This window comes from Notamacropus eugenii, chromosome 7 (genome assembly GCF_028372415.1).
Source record: "Notamacropus eugenii isolate mMacEug1 chromosome 7, mMacEug1.pri_v2, whole genome shotgun sequence".
In the NCBI taxonomy this organism is placed as follows: domain Eukaryota; kingdom Metazoa; phylum Chordata; class Mammalia; order Diprotodontia; family Macropodidae; genus Notamacropus; species Notamacropus eugenii.
Genome location: NC_092878.1, coordinates 777,234 through 792,038, shown reverse-complemented (window position 1 = coordinate 792,038; position 14,805 = coordinate 777,234). Strand labels below are relative to the sequence as shown.

The 14,805-nt window shown below is 42.1% G+C and overlaps 1 protein-coding gene across 2 annotated transcripts in view; it reads right to left on the bottom strand.

The window, feature by feature from the left end:
- GNB5 (G protein subunit beta 5) overlaps positions 1 to 7,761 on the bottom strand; it is a 54,706-nt gene extending 46,945 nt beyond the window's left edge. Inside the window, exons 1-2 of one of the 2 annotated variants that reach the window (XM_072623925.1) lie at positions 7,621 to 7,761; positions 1,498 to 1,609 (exon numbers count right to left, since the gene is read on the bottom strand). In XM_072623925.1, coding sequence (XP_072480026.1) covers positions 1,498 to 1,609; positions 7,621 to 7,746 — 238 coding nt within the window. In that variant the 5' untranslated portion in view covers positions 7,747 to 7,761. Of the gene's footprint in view, positions 1 to 1,497; positions 1,821 to 7,620 lie in introns of those variants that run through there. The other variant, XM_072623924.1, reaches the window with a different exon arrangement.
- Between the last annotated feature and the right edge of the window lie 7,044 nt (positions 7,762 to 14,805).

Below are 14,805 nucleotides of genomic sequence, written 5' to 3'. Positions count from 1 at the left end.
TGCTTGCATTTGTTTAAAAGATTCTATCCTATGCTTTGTTATCTAACAAAACTACAACTTTATTATTCTGATGCATCTGATTGAGCCCTAAATCAACCAATTTTACATTTCAGGAACTGGTTTTTTTCCATCCTTGCCCAAAAGAACAAAACGAATGCAAAAATGAGTTTCGCTATGGTCTATTTTCTTTCCAAAGTCAAAAGCAAGGGAAAGAAAAGGCAGAAGAGCAAAAAAGAAAAAGCTCTCAAAAACTCAACTATTGCTACAATACGTAAAACTATCACTGGGCAAAGAGTTGTGGGATTGCCATTTTTCCTCAAAGAAAAATCATTGTAATTTTAATCTTTGAAGCTTAGCGATGAGTAGTAGTAATGATTTTTACTTAGCTATCTATGCTTTGGGGGACAGAATCACCCACTGAGGAAAACCATAGTAGTGATGTGATTTGACCCATGATCAGAAATGATTTGGGGAGCCTCCAAAAGAATTTAGGAGCTCAGGGCTCCCCGCTCTTAGCTCAAAGCACATTAACATACTAGTTTTCCATGGTCAGTGGCTGTATGTCTAGATCAGGAACAAAGGGACGTGACCACACTGGTATTTGGGAGACAGAGTTCTATTTGTGGTCCCTGGGCCCCATCTGGAATTCTCTCTCCATTCCCTTATCTCCAACCAGCTACCGACATTTCTGTATGCCCCACAACTATTTATGAGGCCCCACTATATAAAAATTTCCACATAAATCCCTGTGGGAAGGTTATTTTAACCACAACAGTCACAAGTCAAATATGACTTTCATAAACATTTTGTAGGTCACAGAAAAGAATGTAAATCACGGCGGCAGCCTCAGCCGGGCGTTCGTTCCTGCCTTCCGATGACCCCGACGGTGTGTGAAGGATGCCTCTCTCTGCAGGTCTCCTATTGGGGCAGAGCTCGGAAATGCGAATGGTACCCAAGGGGAGGTGGGGTCAAGGGAAGGGTAACCTGTTTTAACGCATCAACAGGCTAGGCTGTGCTGCAAGAGGCTGCCAAAGAGCCAGGACCATCTCCAGGAGGGAGATTGTCCTCTCTTCCCTCAAAATCTTCCCAGCTCCAAGCGCTCACCTGTTCATTCCCTTCCCTCAACTCCCCTACCGAAAGGCACTAGCTTTTTCTGTTTACCCAGCGGAGTTCTCCACCCAGGGGAAAAAACACCCTGGTCTCGGAGCAGACAGGAGGGCCAGAGTAATTCTGCAGCTGGGTTTCCAGCCCAGCTCCCGATTCCCAGCTCTCCCCCGCCATCGCCATCGCCATCGCCATCCCCATCCAGCCTCAGCCCCATCCCCATCCCCATCGCCATCGCCATCCCCATCGCCATTCCCATCCCCATCCCCATCCCATCCCCATCCCCAGTTCCATCCCCATCCCTATCCCCATCCTCATCTCCATCTCCATCCAGCCTCAGCTCTCCGCTCTGGTCTCTCGCACGCCCTTTCCGCCCCGGTTCAGCCCACTCACGCTCCACATCGTGCAGCTTCGCCCGCTCCTCCTCCAGTTTGCTTTTCAGGCTCTCGGCCTCGCTCTTCAGAGATGCCAGGGTCTCGTTCTCGTGCAGGCCCTCTGCTGCCATCTTTCCGGGTCGCGGGACCAGGGAGGGGTGGAGAGAAGAGAGGAGAAGAGGAGAGATGACAGGGAGAAGAAGAACAGGAGGCGAAGGAGGAGGAGGAGAAGAGGGAGGGGGGCGGGGGCTGATGCTGTGGCTCCAGCAGCTCCAGCTGCTGTCTCCCTGAGCCACTGGCCTCTACTTCCTCTCGCCCTCTTCCCTTTCCCGTCACTGTGACGCTGCCGGTGGATGGGGAGTCGCTGTTACTCCAGGCTGCCCTGGAGCCCCTAGTGGGGGGAGCGATCCCTCCGCAGCCAAGGGTTGCTAAGCGAAGTGGGGGAGACTGGGCGTGCCCTGGTGGCCCCCCCCCCCCCCCCCGGTGCTGGAGAGGTGACCTTCCCCTCAGGCCCTCCCTCCCAGCCACGCCCCGGGCGTGGTACCCTTGGAGGAAGGACCAGATTTCACTCAGCCCTTGGGGTGTCTGGCTGGACCAGGGGCTGGAGCGAATATATTTGATGGGAAGTAATTGATGAGTGTCCTGACACCACCGGAGGGACTCCGCTTACCTCCAAGGGGTATCATGGCATGTTCAGTGTTTGTCTTGGCTTTGAATAAGAAATAAAATTCAGCAGATGGGCCACTGGGGCCACTGAGAGTTGGGTGGGACCACAAGGTTGCCTTGCCACCCCTTCCCTTCCCCGCCCCTCCACCTGCTGAATAGGGAGTGGGAGGGAGGTGAGAGTGATCAGTTTGTGTGTGCTAAAGAAAAGACCTTGAAGATGTCCTGTGCAACCACTCTGTTAACAGCACCTCATTACCTTGTGAATGGACTAGTGCGATCATCTGTTGATTGATCTCCCTGCCATCCAATCTATTCTCCACTTAGTTGTCAAATTGATCTTTTTAAAACATGAATCTGACAGTTCCCCCTCCCCCATTTAATAAGCTCTTTTTTCTTGTTCAGTCATTTTCAGTCATGTCCAATTCTTTGTAACTCTATTTGGGATTTTCTTGGCGGAGATACTAGAGTGACTTGCCATTTCTTTGTCCAGCTTATTTTACAGATGAGGAAACTGAGACAAAAGGGTTAAGCGACTTGCCCAGGTTCACAGTTAGTAAATATCTGAGGCCAGATTTGAGCTCAGGAAGATGAATCATCCCGACTCCAGGCCACTCTATTCAATCTGACACCTAGCTGCCCTAATACACTCTAGCGGCTCCCTAATAAGGATCCTCTAAGATCCAATATAAACTCTTTTGACTTTCAAAGCTCTTCATAATCTGGCCCCTCCGTACCTTTCAGTGATATTATCACCCCCCCTTCTCTACCCCCCCCCCCCAATACCCTTGGAGCCAGTGACACTGCCCATCTGGCTGTTCCTTGAACAAAATGCTCTATCGTTTGCCCCAGGGCAGGTTCATTGGCTATGCCCCATGCCTGGAATTCTCTCTTTTTTTATCTCTACCTCCTTGCTTCATTCAAGTCTCAACTTCAAGAAGCCCTTCCTAGTTTTCCTTAATCTTGGTGCCTTGACTTTGAAATGACCACCCACCCTCTATACCCTGTCTGAATCCTGTTTGTACAGTCATTATGCCGTTTCCTCTATTAGATTTTGAGCTCCCTGAGAGCAGGGACTGTATTTTGTTTTTCTTTGTTTATCCAGAGCTTAGTACAGTGCATGGTACATAGCAAACACTTAATAAATGCTAGTAGATGGACTGACTGTAATATTTCAGAACTTCTAGGACCTCGGTGAGGATTTTTTTTTCTAGGCAGGGAGATACACCTAGTCTTGCAAATCTGCTCACATAGGTAGTAATTTAGAGAAGCCCATTCTGCTTGGAGGCCATCTCTTGCTCAGGGGTCAGAGTGACTTTTCCAGAATTGTTAGAAGAAAAAAAAAGACAAGAAGACACCCATGATCCTGTGAAAAAAAGTTTGAATTGCAACTAGAAATTCTTCAATATTTTAGGATCAAGTATATTTTGGGCAAAATACAATGGAGACATAGGGTCTTCCAAGCAAACTGGGGCACCAAACAGCTGTCAAAGGTGTATAAAAAAGGAATTATTTGAGGAGGTTCTAATAATAGTTAAAAAATATATGTATTCTTAAAAGGTTTTTGCTTTCAAGAGCATACTTTTTATATTATTTTTAATGATTTTACATTAAATCATTTCGGATTCAGATTAGCTCTTTGTGTCAGTTTTTCAAAGTTCAATGAAGGAAACTCTGGGGCAGAAGGGGTAAAGTCTAACCAGGTTTTCTAGGCATTTCCTGAAGATTTTAGACATTACTTGTAGGAGAGGTCAAGCTGAAGGTATCATTACTAGAATGGGAAAGGCGACAACAAAATACCTCCCTGCCAGTCTCAGCTTTCCCATTTCTTGATCAGATTGTTGACTGATGGTCACGGGACTTCATTTCAGGCAACTGGTTTTGGCAGCTCAGTCTTTCTCACTTTCCTTGTGCCCAAGGATCCCCACTTTATTTATAGTCTCTTTAGGAAATGAAAATTGTGAATGACTGGCTGAAATTGAGATTCCAGAATTCACTTTCAAGGATCAAACAACTAATGATGAAGCATCGCGGTAGTTTGGTTAAATACCACTTCATAAAAAAGAAGTCCTTCTTTGAGACTATGGCTACAGAGCCTCCTGGGGCAGTGAGGTGGTGCAGTGGATAGAGCACCAGTGCAGGAGTCAGGAGGACCTGAATTCAAATCTCACCTCAGACACTTGACACTCACTAGCTGTGTGACCTTGGGCAAGTCACTTAACCCCAATTGCCTCATCCTCGGTCATCTCCAGTCATCCTGGTGAATATCTGGTCACTGGATTCAGATGCCTCTGGAGGACTTCTCCAGAGGCTGGTGACCTGCATAGCCCTCCCTCACTCAAAAACAAAGTCAAGTGCAAGTCATGTCATTATTTCTCTGATGGCATGATCTTCTTTGGCAACGAAGGACGAACACACACAGAGCCTCCAAACATTTGAGTGAAAATGGAAAACAAAGCAAAATGTCAAGATATATTTGTAAATATCTGGAGAATATAGAACGGCCCCCAGAAAGTGCATGGCCAGCAAGTGTATCTTGTATCTGCCTTTGAGAACTATGAAGGATCAGGACTAGGTTCTGTGTCATATCTGTTTAAAAGCAGAACACTCCAGGTTCCTATGCTGCTTGTATACACTGGGGAAGGCATTAATAAACCCAGTTAACAGAGAGCAGGCATTTAGCCTGCCAGAAAGTAGTTATTTTAAGAGCTGAATGTGCCTGTTTTCCTAGTAGATAGAAGTAGGGCATAGCCAGTGGAGCAGAACTTTGAACAAAATGTACTTCAAATAGAATCCCATTTTCATAGTTCTTAAGGAAATTTCGGAATTAAAGATTGCAACTAAAACTCTTTAATATGGATAATTATTGCATTAAAAAAACCTGTTTCCTTAAACTATATATTAAGCATATGCTCTATTTGCAAATAATCCTTCACTTTCATTTAGGCTTTCTTTACAACAATCTTGTAAGGTAGATATTACAAGTTGTCATTACACTCATTTGACGAATGAGGAAACTAGAACTCAGAGGTTAAGTATCTTGTTCACAGTTATACATAATAAATGTGAGAGCTAAGAACTGATCTTAATATATAAGAATGTAAGAGACTACATATGATATAAATTATACATAAGTTAATAAATATACATAATAAATGAGAACAGAGATCCTCTGATTTTAAGTCTGGGTCTTTTTTCAACTACACTGTTACATTTTGTAGGTACTTGAGAGGGTTAGAAAGTTCTAGAAAGTATCTAATTTGGAATGGACTTTCAAAGTCACTTTAGTCTAGTCCCTTCAAAGTGCAGACTTGATCAAACAGAGATGAAGCAACTTGCCCAAAGCCCTACGGTCAGTCAGCAATAGACCCTGATCTTCTCCCTCCAGACCCAGGGCACTTCCCCCTATGCCAGCCTCACTATCTTGTTGTTAAAACTATATTTCAGTGAAGAATAAAATATTCTTAAAGGTTGACGTGCTTTTTGAAATTGCACAGTGATTATTTGGGGTTTTACAAGATTATACCTTGGGAATCAGGATGGCATAGTGAGCAAAGCATCGTCAGACTGGCCTTGGGATGCTGGGGTTTGGGTGGAAGCTGTGACATCACTACTTGTGTGATGAATCATTTCATTTCTCAGTCTCAGTTTTCTTAACCATGAAATGGGGAAACTAACATGCTGCCTATTTTATAGGATTATTATGATGTATATTATATTACTACTATTCATTTAGTCACAAGCCAGAACTGGCTGGAGAAAAACGATGAACTGTCTTCTCTATTTTTAATTTTAATTTTTTCGCACCACATCTGTGATTCAATCAGCATCTCCTTCCATCAATGCAGGTCAATACCTGCTCTGCAACTCAGAGTCAGAGCACAGGTTCTTAACTGGGCTCTCATCTGTGGAGTCCCAAACTTGGATGGGAAAAAATTTACATCTTTATTTTCACTAACCTCTAACTGAAATTTCATCTTTCCACTGATTATGGATGGTGGCAACAAACATTATTCTGAGAAGGGGTCCTTACGTTTCACTAGACTGCCAAAAGGATCCATGACACAAAAAAAGTTAGAGCCCCCATCTTGGAGAGTTGCCTGGGGCACTTATATGACTTGCCCAGGGTCAACCGGCCATTATGTGTGTCAGAGGAAGTACTCATCCTGGGGCTCCCTGATTTCTTTGGCGTGTTATCTAGCCACTATAACATTTCTTTGAATTGTGTTTTCTAAATTTAAGAAAATCATGGCTCCTGACTCTCCCCTCCCCACAAAGTTTCCAACTATCTTTGGGTTGTTGAACTAACCCCTTCACAATGCAGGATGGCAGCCAGGTGGTGTAGTGGCTAGAGCAGCAGTGCAAGAGTCAGGAGGACCTGAGTTCAAATCTCACCTCAGACACTTGACACTCACTAGCTGTGTGACCTTGGGCAAGTCACTTAGCCCCAATTGCCTCATCTTGGGTCATCTCCAGGCATCTTGATCTGGTCACTGGATTCAGATGGCTCTGGAGGAGAAGTGAGGCTGGTGACCTGCATAGCCTTCCCTCACTCAAAACAAAGTCAAGTGCAAGTCATGTCATTATTTCCCTCATGGCATGGTCTTCATTGGCAATGAGGGATGAACACACACACCCCAATGCAGTATAGGAGAATCTTGACTAGATTCCTGCAGAGGAGGTGTGTGTGTGCATGTGTGTGCGCATGAGACAGTTTCTGTTCCCAGCCATGTAACGCTGAGAGGTGAAATCACTTTCTTAATCTATCTAGAAAGGAGTCTCTAGGTGCTTAAAGCCCTCTCATTCAGCACTCAGCTTACTACCATTCTAAGGAACTTCAGTCTTTATATGAGAACAGATGTTCTCATGAAGAATAAGGGGCTACTCTAGAATTTTTCTGGGGTAGTTTATTGTTTTTACTGTGGTGGTCAAGAACTGGAAATTGAGGGAATGCTATATGTTACGTATGCTATAAACAATACAGCAGTTGTATTTATTGAATATTTTCCCATTCAGTTTGTTATATATTCCACAGATAAGCAACTGAGAGAAAAGAAAGTGTTAATAATAGTAATAAGCAGCTAGTACTTCTATAGCTCTTTGTAAAGTGATTTTTGAAGATTATCTCACTTTATCTTCACTATTGTCCCCATTTCTCAGATGAGGAAACTGAGGCAGACAAAGGTAAAGTGACTTGCTCAGAATCACACAGCTTTGAACTTGGGTCTTCCACGTCCAGGGATCTATCTACTGCATCACCTCGCTACCTCCAGGTACAGGATAAAGTAAAAAGTGGATTTTTATCTATGGATCCCAAGCACCTCCCACCGTTACTGGCATGTAGGTACTCAATAAGTGCTTATGAAATAGAACGGAATGAAATTATACGAGTGAGAATGCTTGTGTTGTTCAAACTGAAACTGAAATTCCCACCTTTATTTTAAAAGTCCAGGATACTTAACAAAAATTGCTGTCTTACCAAAGCCGCACATACTGAACAGTAGCTGAGTTGTTGAGATCGGATGAAAACTGGCCTCAAAGCCCTTTGCTTGAAGCATTTGTCACAGGAACCAAACACGTTAACTAAAAATGTCTGATCACACATCTTTTATGCAGAATACTACTAAAAAGGAAAAAGAGGCAGAAAGTTAATAGAACAGTCTAAATTATTTTCTTTTTTTTCATAATAGCAAATAGATTAAATGAGACTATATTAAAAAAACTGTGCAAATCTTAAGGACATATATGTATATATATGTGTATGTATATGTATATATATATATATATATATATGTACATGGCATATTTCTGTCTGAATTTATGGTTTCATTGATGTAGAAAAATTCCAGTGAAGAAAGGATTTCTATTAATGCATGTCAGCAACTGTTCTGCCGCTGATAGTTGCCTGGGCAAAAAGAGAGGTTTAGTGACTTGTCCAGGGTCACAAAACAAGTATGTGTTAGAAGGGAAACTTTAACTCAGGCCTTCCAGGATCCAAGCCCAAATCTGTATCCACTATGCTTTCTCTCATATAAGGGTTAGCTGTCATCATCACCAATTAACAAGCATTTTTGAAGTACCTACTATGTGCCAGGGCTCACATTTTATAACGTACACATATTTTTGTAGTTCAGTCATGTACATGACCCCACTGGAATCTTCTATTTCTTAAAAAAATTAATTAATTTATTTGTTTTCGGTTTTCAACAATCACTTCCATAAGTTTTACATTTTCTCCCCCTCCTTCTTTTTTCTGAAGTCTGACTGTTGGTCATTTCTTATAGCACAATAGTATTCCATTACATTCATATACCACAACTTGTTCAGCCATTCCCCAACTGATGGACATTCCCTCAATTTCCAGTTTTTGGCCACCACAAAAAGAGCTGCTGTAAATATTTTTGTACATGTGGGACCCTTTCCCATTTTTATGATCTCTTTGGGATACAGCCCTTGAAGCAATATTGCTGGGTCAAAGGGTATGCACATTTTTGTAGCCCTTTGGGCATAATTCCAAATTGCTCTCCAGAATGGTTGGATCAGTTCACAGCTCCACCAACAATGAATTAGTGTTCTAACTCTCCCATATCTTCTCCAACATTTATTATCTTCCTATTTTGTCATGTTAGCCAATCTGACAGATGTGATGTGGTACCTCAGAGTTGTTTTGATTTGCATCTCTCTAATCAATAGTAATTTAGAGCATTTTTTCATATGACTATAGATAGCTTTAATTTCTTCCTCTGAAAACTGCTTGTTCATATCCTTTGACCATTTATCAATTGGGGAATGACTTGTATTCTTGTAAATTTGATTCAGTTCTCTATATATTTTAGAAATGAGGCCTTTATCACAGTCACTAGTTGTAAAAAATCTTTCCCAGTTTTCTGCTTCCCTCCTAATCCCATTGGGGTTTTCTTGGCAAAGATACTGTAGTGGTTTGCCATTTCCTTCTCCGGCTCATTTTACAGATAAGGAAACTGAGGCAAACAAGGTGAAGTAACTTGCCCAGGATCACACAGCTAGTAAGTGTCTGAGACTGGATTTGAACTCAGTTCTTCCTGACTGCAGTCCTGGTGCTCTATTATAGCTGCCCTCTGTACACATATAGATGTATATAAAATAGATGCAAGGTGATGGGAGAAGGTTATTAACAGGTGAGGGTATTAGGAAAGAAAGCATTTAGAAGGCAGCTCGAGCTGAGGATTGAAGAGACTTCTATTAGGAGAGTTAGAAAAGTTGATTCCAGGAATGGGGGCGGACGATGCAAAGACATGAAGATGGGAGATGATATGTCAGGAATAAGAAACAATCAGATCAGTTTGTTCGGATCAAAATGCTTGTAAAGGGGAGTAATCTAGAATAAGGCTGGTAAGGCAGGTTAGGTCTGAGTTGTGAAGGGCTTTAAGTTACAAACTGAGGCATTTATTGTTAATTCTAGAGATAATAGGCAACCCCTGGAGTCAATTGAGTAAGAGAGTGAAATGGTCAAGTCTGTGCTTTAGGAAAATCACTTTGGCAGGTGTGTAGAAGAGGGACTGGATTGTGGAGAAACCTGAGTGAGGGAGATCAATTAGGAGATTATTGCAGCACTCCAGGTGAGAACTGAAGAGGTTGTGTAGTAGGTTGGTTACTTTGGGCGTGGAGAGGAGTTGGATGGATGTGTTCCAGAGACGTCAAGAAGATAAAATGATCAAAAACGACAACTAGATCCCTCTGTGGGGTGAGTGAGAAGTGGAGTTGAGAGGATGACATTGAGGTTATCAATGAGGTTATTTTGGCTATCGGAGGGATAGGGATGCCCTTAATAGTAACAGGGAAGGTTTGAAAGAGGGGTGGATTTTGAGGAACAAGAGAACGTGTTCTGTTTTGGGATGTGGAATTTTAGATACTGGTGGGATATTCGTTTTGAAATGTCTTATACAATGTTGATATGCAGGAGCTCAGGAGACAGACTGGATTTAGACATCTGAGAACTCTTTGCAAGAAATGATAATTCCGGAGCAGAAGGGGCCAAAACAAGAGAGATTGGAGCAGGGGTTCTTACCCCGGGGTCCGTGAGCTTATTTTCATTTGTTCATTTATTTAACATTCTTTAAAAATAATTTTCCAAATTCTCTCCTTCCAATCCCTCCCTCACCCATTAAGAAGGCAAATAATATTATACTTATTTATGAACTTGTTTTTTAAAAAAATATTTTGGTAATTGTATTTCAGTATAATTGCTTTCTTTTCGAATTCTAGCAGTAAACACTTCATAAATGGTTGTTAATTAATATTTCCCGAGGGAGGGACCTGTTTGGGATACAGAGTGGCTGTGGAAGCATCAGCATCCGCTTTATGTTGGCTGGGATGGTTTGCCTAAAGGGTGACAAGGAGACCATCCTGGACATTTGGTTGGTCCAAGAATTTAGGGTCCTAACCACTTTGCCTTAGGGATAAAAAGTCCAGTCCATTCAGAGCTAGGGATTTGGAGGTTTGATGGAATGCTGACTGCTCCGCAGGAGGTCTTTCTGACCCAGCACTGCTGTTGTGGTGAATGCAAAAGTGGAGAGAAGCAACATCCATTTGAATTTGTAATTGTAGCCTTTTAAATATCACGTTGCTTGTAAACTTATTTTTATTGAATTTATTAGTTTACTATTAGTTGTGTTTTTTTTAATTGCATTCCATTCCTAGACCTGAATTATGAGATTGGTCCAGAACACTGGAGGGCTATGTCCCTGGCTGGTACAAATTGGATCAGATAGTCTCCGAGGTCTCCTCCAACTCTAATTTTTTGGTTCAACAGTGTTATGAAGTTTTCAAGGGTGTTTTTAAAAATCTGGATTCGTAATTTCATTGATGTAGGGAACTCGGTAAGGAAACTCATTCTACCCAAACAGATAGGTAACTTCTGAAACCTATAGTCTTTGAGAGTTGGCACTGACAGATGAAGTGACTTGTTCAGACTTACACAACCTGTGTGAAGCACAGGCAGGATCTGAACCCTGGTTACAAACTTGTCTTCCTTTTGCTGTCATAAAAGCAATACTATCAATATTTTGGTATAATGGGACTTTCCATCCTCCTGTGCTCACCTAGGATCCAGAAGAAACACCTGTTCCTTCTTGCTGATTGCATTTGGGGATTGGCTCCCTTCTAATCACAATGTCTCCTTCCTGTAGTCACCTGCATTTTCTTTGGTGTACTTTTGGAAGCAGCACTTGCATAGTTTTAGGATCCTGTGTTCCATGAGCTTCACTCTCATCTGAGCCTAAAGGACCTTATTTCATGCTTGGCTTCACTTTCAAAGCTTCCAGAAACTTGTTCTTTGCTTCCTTTTGACTGAGCATTCATAGATAGTGGTGAGCCTCAAGGTTGCCAGAAAAGTTCATACTCAAAAGGCAGCATGGTATAATGAATAAATAGGAAAAAAATTAAGAAACACATATCATGTGCCAGATATTATGCTTGCTTTACTATTTGCCCACTGGGTAACCTTGGGCAAGTCACAAACTCTTGGAGCCTCAGTTTCCTCACCTGTAAAATGGGAAAGTGGGACAAGATGATCTCTAAGCTCCCTTCCAACTCAAAGGCTTGAGCTTCTATGATGTCGTTGTTAATAGGAAGCTATTGTAGGTTCTAGAGCAGAGTAGTGATATGATGAATTATATTTCAGGAAGATTAATCTGGTATGTGTACATAGGATGGATTGGAGTGGACAAAATGTAGAAGACCAAATTGGAAACTTACTTTTCTACAAGTATGAGGTGATAAAGGTCTAGTTCAATATAGCAGCAATGAGAATGAAAAAGAGAAGATAGGTACTTGGCAAGGTGAAGAAAATGGATAGAGAATAGTAGCAAACACCAACATGGCATTTTTCCCAAAGTGCTTTGCGTACGTAATCTCACTTGATCGTCAAACCCTTGGAGGGAAATGGGGTCTTTATCTCCATTTTGCAGGTGGACAAACAGGCTGAGTGGTTAAGTGATTGGCTCACTTTCGTTGCTAATAAGTGTCTGAGGCAGGATGTGAGCTCAGTTCTTTTGGACTCCCAGTTTAATACTCTATTTACTACATCAAAGCACCACTCTGAGTGAAAATATTAAAGACAATCCCCAGATTTCCAGTCTTGGGTAGGAACAAGGCAGGATTGGTTAGGTGGAATCCAGACCATGAGTCTGGCTAGGCAAGAAGTACGTGGTAGGTGGACAAATTCTAGAGAAGCAGTCAGGGTTGGAAGTATCAGGTCCTTAGTTTATATCTGGCGGGCAATAGGACATCAGCTAAGGCAGAAAGAGTCAACATCTTTGAAGATTAGTCATCCATGTAGTTAGGTAACAGATTTTTTTTTAGATGAGGAGAATTCAGTAGTATGTAAACTTATTGAAAGCAGGAGCAGTTTCATTTTTGCCTTTGTATTCCATAGTTCCTGGTATCTCATTTCGTTTGTTGACTAAATGAAGGTCAGAGGTAATAGGTGAGAAACTGAGAAAAGTAAGTTGACAAGAAAGGACTCTCAAAGGATATTTGAGCCTAGGGGCCTCATGTACTTTCTGAAAAGGGGGAGGAACTGGTCTCTAGAGTGTGGTCAGGAGGAGGTGGGTGAAAACACCTGGCTCAGGGAAGGGCCACAGAGCACAGCAGCTCCTGATGCTGGGTGACAGAGAAAATGGACATCACCTGAGGAGATAGATAAAGGGCTCACATACTACCTGGGAAACACACAGGGAAGATGGGAGGGGAAGGTGAGGAGTTCACTTTGGGATGTGTTGAGGAGGAAGAGATAGCAATATATGGGTGGAAATGATCAAGGGTATTGTGTAAGGAGAAATGATGAATCTGAAGAGTTCAGAGAAACATGGGAAGGCTTGTAGGAGTCAACATATCATGAAGAAAGCAGAACCAGAAGATATTCACAACTATAGTAATGTGAATGAAGAGGACGCTGAAAGGGAGGCTGAACTCTGAGTAGGCATTAAAAGGTTTCTGGGGAACAGAGAGTAAGACAGTTCTCTTAGCAGAGAGGTTGGGGTCTACAGAGCAAGAATGTTGCATATGCTGTCAGATGGTCATTATATCAGTTATTTTGTTGAAATGTTTCTCTTTGTTACAAGGGAATGTTCAATTCTGGGATAGAAGCAAGGGTAAAGTGAACTGACATGTAAAAAGAAAAGGCACCGACAAAATTTATATAGAGATGTTTGGATAGATGTAGATATATTCGCATTTATATATTACATATTTAAAATTTTATTTTTATTTTCAGTTCCAAAATCTTTCCTTTCCTCCACCTCTTCCTGCTCTTTCCACTGAAAATGCAAGAAATAGAAAGTTTATTATTAAAAAAAAAGAAATGCCCAGTAGATTACTGGAGATGGGTCTGGACCTTAGGAGAGAAAAAAGTGTTCTGGTCTAGGCCTCTCTTGGGTCAGTCCAGAGATTTTATTTAGGGGACAGAATGCAATGAAATACCACAAAGTACCATTAAAATAACTTGATTTACAGTAAGATTTTAAAAAGATACAATTGCTGGTTAAATTAAGATAAAATGCTAAGGTCTCTGGTCCCAAACTTCAGGAACTGATGCTACCTAGGCTGGATTTTATATAATCAAACTGCTAGGAAGGTGCCCTTAAGGTGAAAACCACCCAGCGTATACAGCAGAAAGACTTCCTTAACGAAACCCTAACCCTAACAGCCCTTACCTAAGATACTGATTGAGAACACCTTGGTAATGGTAGAGTCCTGGAGCCTTGAAACAGTCTAAACAGAACAGTAGTTAGCTGTGGGGGATTTGAATGAGCACAAACAGACTAGGAGAGTACACTCTTAGACTGTCTTTTCTTACGAGAGCTACCTGGGAGACTTAAACCTGAAGAGACTGCATACTTCTGACTAAGGAAGTACCATCCTGGAAGTCTTCTTAAAACAATCGCCCCGTGCTGGGGCTAAAATACTTTACATGAAAATGTGGTCATAAATTTATAAAGGTCCTCATGGGGGAGATATGATTTGATATGTAAAATCTTGATTTGGGAGGCAAAGTTACTCAGTGGAAGGATTGGAGAACTTGGAATCTCAGGCCTGGAGTTCCAGTTCCAATTATGCCCATGGACAGGACCCTGGGCCTGGGGTCAGGATGACATTCGTTCACTTATTAACTGTATGACCTAGGCAAGCCACTTAACTTCTCTTTGCCTCAGTTTCCTCACCTGTAAAATGGGGATAACAGCACTTACCTCCTAGGGTGGTTGATTGAATGAGATAATAATTGTAAAGCACTCAGCACAGGAGTGCCAATAGTAAGTGCCCACTGTATAAATGTTAGCTATGATGATGCGACCTTGGACTAATCACTTAAAGTCTCTGGGGCTCAGTTTCCTCATTTGTAAAATGAATGGGTTGGCGTGGAATGACCTCTAAAGCCCCAGCCCTAGATTTATGATCCTGTGTTCCAGCACTTAGCACCAATAGGTGCTTAATAAATGCTGATCCCTTTCCATTCCTCTCTGTATCTGGTTCCATACTTAGTCTTGCCTTCTTGGCAGGGTTTACTGGTTCTCCTCCTGACTCTTTGCTCATCTCATCTTATCCTCTAGAACCCAGTACTACCAGTCACTGTGAATTGAAGAGAGGGAGGTTCAATTCATTTCCCCAAATATTTACTAAGTATTGC